Below are 9086 nucleotides of genomic sequence, written 5' to 3' on the forward strand. Positions count from 1 at the left end.
AATAAAGAAAATAAAATATGTGGACCGTATGCGGCCAAATAATAGGCAAAAGATATTATATATTGTATATATTATATGAAAGGAGAGAGAGAAAGATTTGGGTTTTACTTTTCTATCTAATGACGTATCATTATTCGTAGTCATAATCAGGTATTTGATTTAATTGATGGCACGCAAAGATTAGATAATAGGATTAAGCCAAATCTTCACCATGAAATGATGTTCATCATGTTTTTTTGGGGCTAATGTATCGCCATGGCATTGGCTGCTTAGAAAGCACCAAACATTGTTGTCGTGTTTTCTCTTTCGTTGAAATTCAAACATGTCTGTAATGTATCGCCATGTTATTGGCTGTTAAGAACAAATTCATGTTTAATGGTGCAGTACCCTATTCAGTATAAATTTTAACCTTTTACTTCCTTTCCAAAACCAAACCAAAAATGTCAACTTGTTCTTGCCTCATTGTGGTAAATCGTTTGCATCACATCTCCACCGTTTATATTCTTAATTTTCTTGTTTTTTTTATATCTTTTATGACCTATTCCTATTAATTAGGGATTCTGACTTTTCTCTCCACATATATATATTATCTTGAAAAATCTTTTGTGTCTCTTGTTGTTATGTTGAAAAATCTTTTGACATTTGTCTCGTTCATATTTGCCAAACGCTCGAATTACTATTTTTTTATTATTTTTACTTTGTCTTGATGACACAAAATGTTTTAGCATATTACGGTAAAGAAGTTCTTCCACAGAAGAAGGACAAAATTGAGTAGAGAGTTCACTAAGAAATTGATATAAAAAAATTTATCTAATAAAATAAATTATTTTCATCTCGAGCAACTATCTTCCATGATTTTTGTAATATATATTTAAAGATATAGTCTATCAATATTATAAGGCTTTTGTTTTAGATAAATGTAGTTTGATCAGGGAGAGATAAATTTAAATTAATAATTACTTTATCTAAAGATCAAAAGATCAAAGTGGAGAGTATTTTAAATCATGTTTATTTTTTATGTTTTAAAAAACACTAATACTAAATAAAAAAAGTGCATCATGATTAATGGAAACACAATTCAATAAAGAGTAATTTCGTCAAAAGAAAAAAACAATTAAAGTGGGGCAAATAGCAAATATGGGTGTGCGAATAAGAATGACAATTTGAAATTCAGATTTCCATATGCGTTTTAATTTCGGATAAGGCCCAAGAAATAAGTATTAACTGTAAACCTCAAATCCATTACTAACAGAAAAGTAGGACATATTTAGATTTTACTAATCACAACAACATATTTTTTATACTAATTAATATTTATTTCATTTTAATAATTTGTATTGAGAATATGAATTATAACTCCAAATACAACAATCTACTTTGTATTTATTTATTTATATTGTGGGTTTATATAGTTGAGTCCAAGTTTGCAGAGTTTAGTTTAGTGGCCTTAAAATTGTGATTGTATACCGTTTTTTAGTACATTTGTGTGAATATTTAGTTTTATCATAGTACATTTATTAATTTATCCGAGTAAGCTATTTTTCATTGTAATTTATTTCTTGTTATAAGAAAATAATAACATTAACTGTACCTGAGTGGAGAGATGGGGCTCAGGCACGGTCGGTTGACGTAGTGTAACTGCTGACGTGTCAATCTTTGGACGGGGGAGGTACCTACAAAGACACTCCGACGCTCAAGTAAGTATGAGATTTTAAGTGTGGTTTAGTAAGTGAATGGAAAACGTACCTTTCTGTGACTTGAGCACAATATTTATAGGATTGCCTAATGGGCTTTCTATCCCTTAGGCTCAGGGTGGTTCTGGATAGGTCTTGTCAGTCATGCTCCGGAATACCCAAGAAACATATCTTCTTTAAATGCGTATTCCTTATTTTTCGGAGGTGTATATTTAACCACCTTATCTTATTACATAAATACTCTATTTATTATGTACTCGGTCGGTCGGTCACGTCCATCCCGTGTCTATCGATACATTAACAAATACGGAAGTGAATGATGAAACAGTAGAGATAAAAAAATCTGAAAAAAAAACTAGATAAAAAATAAATTTTCCGTGAACTGTGTAATTTTCAACATATAATGATTGAGGGAATTTAGTTGATTTGGTCAATGAAATTGGCACGATTGGATGCAAAATTTGATTAAAATAACAAATTGATTAATGAAAAATTAGAATTAGGTATTAAAATTATATTTAATTTAGGCTTTAAAAGAAAAAAAAATAGGAATGTAATTCAAAAACAAAAGTAGTAAATCTAGCTTATTAGGAGTTACTTCACTAACTCAAGGTGTTTATATCCCAAATTGTTTCTACCTCCTACTTAAATCAAACGAAAGGCTATTACTTTTTTTTTTCTGTAATAGTGACAAAATATTTTATAATTATAAAATTAATTATTATCTATATTTATGTGCACATTTTTTTTGTCCTTTCTACTCTTATAAACACAAATAATTATAAACTAAAAAAAGGAACCTGTTGTGTTTTGGAGATTTTTAAAAAAATATCATTATACAATAAAATTATTTGTCAATTTTTTATCAGGTACGGAATAAATTTGTTTAATTATTTTAATTTAATATTGAAGTAGGTTAACCAGTTTCCTTTAAATGGTAATATTAATGTTAGAGAGGCACAGAGGAGCCTAGGCAAAAAAAAATGTGTAGCCTCGAGAAGCGTGGCAACGTGTGGGTGCTCACCCTCGCCGGCGACGACCCCGAGCACCGTCTCAATCAAACCCTAATCGATTCTCTCACTTCTGCCCTTTCTCGTCTGGCCTCTCACGCCACCCCCGGCTCCGTCCTCCTCACCACCGCCAACGGCAAATTTTTCTCCAACGGCTTCGATCTCGCCTGGGCCCGCGCTGCCTCCTCCTCTTCTGCCGCCACCGATCGCCTCCAGTTCCTCGTCGACTCCCTCAAGCCCGTCATCGCCGCGCTCCTCTCCCTCCCCATGCCCACCATCGCCGCCGTCAACGGCCATGCCTCCGCCGCCGGGTTTATCCTCGCGATTAGCCACGACTACGTTCTGATGCGTGGCGACCGCGGCGTGCTCTATATGCCGGAGGTGGACCTCGGGCTTCCTCTGCCGGAGTACTTCACCGCCGTGATGAGGTCAAAATTGAAGTCGCCAGCAGTGCTGCGCGACTTGGTGCTGGGCGGTGCAAAGATGAAGGCGGCGGAGGCAGTGAAGGCGGGGATTGTAGATTCTGCGCACGATAGCGAGGAGAGGACGGTGGAGGCTGCGATGCGCCTGGGGGAGGAGTTAGCCCGAAGGAAGTGGGTGGGTGAAGTTTACGCAGAGATAAGAAAGAGTTTGTACCCAGTTGCGTGCACGTCTCTGGCTTTGACTCAGAAAGCGATTGTATCCAAAATCTGAATTTCCTTCAATTCACACCCCCTTATGTGAGTTTTCCTGTATCGGAACCCTTATTCTATTCTAATTAATAAGGCCTCAATCTCCTATTCTTATCCTCTTTATGTGTTTTCTAGATTATCTCTATTCAATATATATTTATAACATTTCAACTTTTTCAATATGTTATCACCTTAAAATTTTATTTTAATACTTACACCATTGTAATTGGTTTGAACAAACTATCAAGTTGAAAGCAGCTTACACTACACCCCGTGCTTAGTGCTACAAATTTTGCCATGAAATAAAGTAAAGGGTTTTGAATTGCTTCTTCATATTTGAACTTATATAACAAATTAGAGTAGTGATAATTTGACACCAATGCTCCAAATTATATCTATTTTATGTCTATTATTTTACAAAAATATTCCTATTACATAAGTATTCCAACACTTAAAAGAATGTCTAATTTAGAAAAAGGAAAAATGGGAACAAATTAATAGAGTAGAAATATATATGTGGGTAGGAAGTTGAAGTAGGCCTCTATAACTCTGCTTAGATTAATGATGACAATTTTACAAAATTTCATGTACAATATTGTTAGTATTCCTTGTCCTTTTAACACACATCCAGTGATATTCATTTAACACGCAGCGATGTTTGTTGTGATGTGATGTGATGGAATCATATGATGCTCATCTCCACAGTGGAGAATTGCTTCGCTTCTCCGCGTTTCAATCAACTGGATTGCGTTTCCATCACGTCACCCTCCATATTCTCACGCAACTAATAATATATTTATAACCCTAACTTTTTTTTATAATTATATTACAACTTTTAATATTTTTATTTTAATATTTTTTTATATTATTTAATTATAAATTTACTTTTTATTATATATATTTATTTTTAAATTTATTATATCAAAGTTATATAACGAGTTGTATATACTTAAGAGGTCTGAAGCTATCATTTTCGGCTTAATAAAGGAATGAATGAATGATTAGATTGATGTCCATGTCGATGTCGTGGGTTGGAATCAATTTTACTAATCGGAAACAAACATACAGTGGAGTGGTACGTGAACGAGCCCTTTATAACCTGTCATTTTATGTTTAAATCCTCAAAAACCTATATCACGTGGAGTTATATACACCTTATTAGTGGATAGACTCTGATATAACTAATAGTTACAAAATCAACTTGGTAAATCGAGATATGCAAAATTTTCAACAACTTGGTTAAAAAGTTATTCCAATTTTTGCATAACATACCCCTCTACGCGTAGGGGCTCTTTGAAGTGTTGTTTGAGGCTCATATTCCCATAATTAATGCATGTCCGAATGATGATATTATTTAGTGATTAACTAGATCGAATAAGAATACATTTGCGGGTCTCTTTTTACTTATAACAGCTTAGTTAGTTTGAGCTGTAAGATTGAAAAAGTAAAAGAAAAGTATTATCCGGTGAATAGAAAGCAGTAACAGTGTTTTATTCATTAATTATATATTATTTGTAGGTATTTGAGAAAGATGAGGATGTATGTTATTATTTAGTAGAGGGTGGTGAATATGCATTAAGAAAGGAGGAGAAGAATGCCAGGGAGTTGCTTGGTTTGAAACATGGCACTGCATGCCCAGCTCCCCGAAATGTCGCAAACGTTAGCCCTTCGTATTCCTGATACCACCCACTTACCTGTTCCAAAGGAATTCAAATCATTTATACATACACTATTAAACATACCAAAAACAAAAGTACCAGAACAAAGGAAGCAATATGCCTCTTACCTCCTTTTCATGGTACCAAGGCCTCCATTTCTTAGTGATAGGCAAATCTAGAATACTTAAGCTGTATCTTGTCGACAACACTGGCACCCTACCATCGGTGTCTCCACTGAAAACTCATCAATATGCAAACAAGGAAACCTTGAGAAAACATGGCAGCACACAACCTTTGAATTACAAGGTTGAAATCATGAATACTATTATTTACCTGTAAATCCAAATCCTTAGTCCTGCTGAAATCAGCTTATTGTAGATTGGGATAACAGAAGTCTTTGATTGTTTCCAGCCCTTGAATATGTTGTCACTGATATAGATTTACCATTAAAAGAGTTGTTAATAATTAGTAAATTAAGTTGTTCAAACTATATTTGGTCAAATACAGTTTTAACATGGCCTAAAGAAAGCCAACATGAAAGTACTTGCAAATACTCCAATTCCTCAGATTGTGACCATCACTGGCATGGAGTGCCTTCTGAACATCTGGTTTATTGTAAAAAGTTTTAGCATAGTCATCCAAACATGGGTCATAACCACCCATGATTCTTGGCATCTGTCAATTAACCAAATCCACATGTGTGTCAGTAACAGCATATACCTTGTATATAACACTGTTCACAAATAGTATAAATGAATTATAATATATAAGCACTTCATATGATAGAATAAATATTTCATCAATACTTTTTTTAAACTTTTCTCCTTTTATTACATTCCGAAAGAAAAAAAAAAAGTCATTTATAAATCACGAATAATCTATATAAAAACATTAACCTTAGCTTCCACTCACAACCTTAAACAAGAAAACTTTCCTATATCCATTTTTATATAATATAAAATTTTAACTTATCCTCCCATGATCATTTCTGTCCATCTTCAACAATTTCTACTTTTCTTTCTTTATCTTTATAATATTAAGTAATAGATATTCGTTAGAATGTATTTTGGTAATGAAATGGTCATTAATATTCGTTTTAATATTTTTTAAAGACAACTTTTGTTAAAAGTAAAGTTTCCTAATTCCACTGCATGTTTTGTAAAGAGTGTGATAATGTTTTGTTTGATGACTGACCATTTTAGATGAGCGAAGCATGACCATTTGCATGGATTGATAATTTGAACGTGCTGTACTGGCGAAGCATACTGAGGTGTAGAGGCTGTAGATATCAATTTCATTGTACTGTTTGAGAACTTCATCCACTCCTTCACTGCAATCTTTATTGCTCCATGGATCACTGCTATTGAAGTCACAGCTTGCTTTGATTGTCTTGTATGTTTCATCAGATATCACTGCATGGCTCCAAGCATAATCAACCATGCCTGACCAGTCCTCAGCATCAGATGTTTCAGGGTTCCCCAGCTGCAACAAAAATTACCACTTAAATGCTATTTTTCCATCTACTGTGTCTTTCTAGCATCAGATTAATGAAAGGAGTCAATCCACTCAATGAATCAGTACCAGAGATGAAACTCGTTTTGATGACTATTATCTTTGCAAAGATGCTCATATAGAACATGATGTGACTTGCGTAATAGATCCATTCATTTCAACATATCATATCGATAAACTAAAGCATAGATAATGGAAATATTCTTGGTTATAAAGCAGGATTTCTTTATACTCTCAGTTTTATTTACTGGAGTTTACGCAAAATTTTTGAAAAAAAATAAATAATAATTCTTTCATTGTTTGTCGTTTCTTCTAAACAAAGAAAAAACTCTTTAAATAAACAGAATTTGAGAATAATACCAAAGTGTTTTTTTTAAATATTCTCAAGCATATTATCAAGCAAAATAAGGCTTTATTTTGATAACCTGCATGATATAAAATTTATGCAAATAATAACGAAATAAAGATTCAATGTTAATTAATATCAAAAGTATTTATGGTTAACTCTGCATGAAGTTTTGTTCTTTGTAATAAAGCAACTTTCTCAAACACAAACCAATGTTTTTAATCTCAATTATATCCCTCTTGAAATCAATTCTTTCAACCATGATTCTTCTAAAATCATTTTTCGTCAAAAATGAGGCAAAACCAACTGTTTAGTAGGTATTAGCTATTAAAATTATGGAAAACTACCAAAATTCCCTTGAGATCAATGTGAAGGGAAGGATCCTTGTTTCTGTCTTGGATGAGTTCAGCCAGCTCCGGTACATACTTCCCTGCAACGTTGCATGGTCACTTTGTAAGACTAAAAATGACTTCTTATTGAATTCATTGATCTGTTAATTAATTTCATTACCTGCATAGCTTTCTCCAGCTATGTAAAATGTCCTTGTTCTATATGAGGGAAATTTGAGGAACCAATTGTGCAGAAAAGTGTAAGCATCATTAGCTGTTTCAAACAGTGGATATATAGAGAACGGTTAATTTTATCAGAGTAATTAATTAAGCTAGCTAGTTAGGAAGAATAGAAAATGTAACCTTCATTAAGAAAAAAGCAGCTACAGTTGCAATTGACATAACAAGTTAATACCTGTGAAGTCATCTCCCAATTGTGCATATTCGCTGGTTGTATTTGAATAGGAAAAGCCAACCCCAACAGGAGATTCCAGGAATAACATGTTGGCCTCTGCGTTTTCACGTCAACAATTCTAAGCATCAATTAACAACAATGACATGTAGGGACAAATAATGGAGCACTATAGTCTGTGCTTCAACATATATACTTTTATATTAATATTGTATATTAACACAGAAAGTAGAAACTAAGGTGATTATGATGTATTTTTGTTCATACCTTTGTTCCATGAGAAGTTATTAAACATAAGGCTCTTGCCATCGGTGTCCACTAAAAATGGTCCAATCTCCTGTGTTGCTCCATATCCAACAGAAGAACACCCAGGTCCTGCAATTTTTTTCATTCAGAGAATGTACATGTAAAGAAACAACCTCAAAAGAACAGTGTTTAGGTAATTCCTTGCACAATGCAAATTTGAGTTTTAGTTGCTTGTTTGTTTATTGTATCACGTGTTTCTCTCCCACTCTTCAAACCAAATATTATGCTGTTTGTGATGTCACTTACCCGCCAATTATTTGTAAACAGTGGAATAGAATGAGGTAACACAGAACCAAACATATATGAGCTTACCTCCATTAAGCCACAGAACCAATGGTTTGTGTTGAGGCTTGGTGATGGCCTCAAAGAACCAGTAAAAGAGTGCTCTTCCATTGGTTTGATTGACTGTGACATATCCAGCGTAGTGCTGGAAATCTACAGGAGGTTGGCCAGGCAAGTTTGTCACAAGATCAGCTATATTATTCTTCCCAGACCTCACCCATTGTCTCTCTCTAGAACAAACAGTATCAGCCTTCAAAGATAGAATAAATATAAAAACCAAAGTGTAGATAATATTGTCCATATGATATTATGGAAAAATCACAAGAACAAGATTGTATAATGCTTAATTATATTCTATACTTGACTGATATATAGAGAACGAGAAGTTCTGCATAGCTATTTATACTGAGTAGGGAGTAGTAGTGAGTGAGTGGTATGAGTAGAAACTTTAGAAAAGCAGATAGATAGGATCGTTGAGAAAGTCCAACCTGGCAATTACTTTATCCCCCTCTTGTTCACTGGCTGAGATGATCGATGAGGTAGCTTCTAGACCATTCATGCATGCAACAAGTTTGAGTGGATCCTCCATTTCTGTATAATCTCTGTGCATGCTTCCAACTCAAGAATTACCATGAAGTAACATGAGTATAATAAATGCTTTATTTACAAGATTGTTCTTTGGATTTTGATAGATAATTGCTCTAATTCATGTGGAAAAAAAGGTTTGTGAGCAGGAGAAAATGTCTGATATGATTGATTGTTCTAGTTTTGGCCAAAAATATTCGATAGACAGGTATGTCAAATTCTTGAATTAATGAGTCACTTTTTTTTTCTTTTTTGACAAATAGATAAAATACATTATGCTG

At 33.7% G+C, this 9086-nt stretch overlaps 2 protein-coding genes across 3 annotated transcripts; one reads left to right on the forward strand and one right to left on the reverse strand.

Annotated features, from left to right (window-relative positions):
• Positions 1–2612: 2612 nt before the first annotated feature.
• Positions 2613–3489, forward strand: LOC137832613 (enoyl-CoA delta isomerase 2, peroxisomal). The gene has a single exon (XM_068640860.2). It carries the CDS (start codon positions 2678–2680, stop codon positions 3395–3397), a length of 720 nt encoding a protein of 239 aa, XP_068496961.1. The 5' UTR covers positions 2613–2677; the 3' UTR covers positions 3398–3489.
• A 1352-nt stretch (positions 3490–4841) lies between these two features.
• LOC137832612 (serine carboxypeptidase-like 31) lies at positions 4842–8596 on the reverse strand. 2 transcript variants are annotated; one of them, XM_068640859.2, is made up of 10 exons: positions 8251–8595; positions 7900–8007; positions 7636–7731; positions 7402–7494; positions 7239–7321; positions 6228–6515; positions 5578–5708; positions 5367–5462; positions 5162–5267; positions 4842–5069 (listed from the first exon to the last, which is right to left on the reverse strand). In XM_068640859.2, exons 1-10 carry the CDS (start codon positions 8519–8521, stop codon positions 4923–4925), a joined length of 1419 nt encoding a protein of 472 aa, XP_068496960.1. In that variant the 5' UTR covers positions 8522–8595; the 3' UTR covers positions 4842–4922. The 2 variants fall into 2 exon arrangements, with proteins under 2 accessions (XP_068496960.1, XP_090159405.1); XM_090303279.1 differs by lacking the exons at positions 4842–5069; positions 5162–5267 and having other exon boundaries at positions 5371–5462; positions 5568–5708; positions 8251–8596.
• Positions 8597–9086: the final 490 nt, after the last annotated feature.

This window comes from Phaseolus vulgaris, chromosome 6, assembly GCF_051622355.1.
Source record: "Phaseolus vulgaris cultivar YP4 chromosome 6, ASM5162235v1, whole genome shotgun sequence".
Taxonomy (NCBI): domain Eukaryota; kingdom Viridiplantae; phylum Streptophyta; class Magnoliopsida; order Fabales; family Fabaceae; genus Phaseolus; species Phaseolus vulgaris.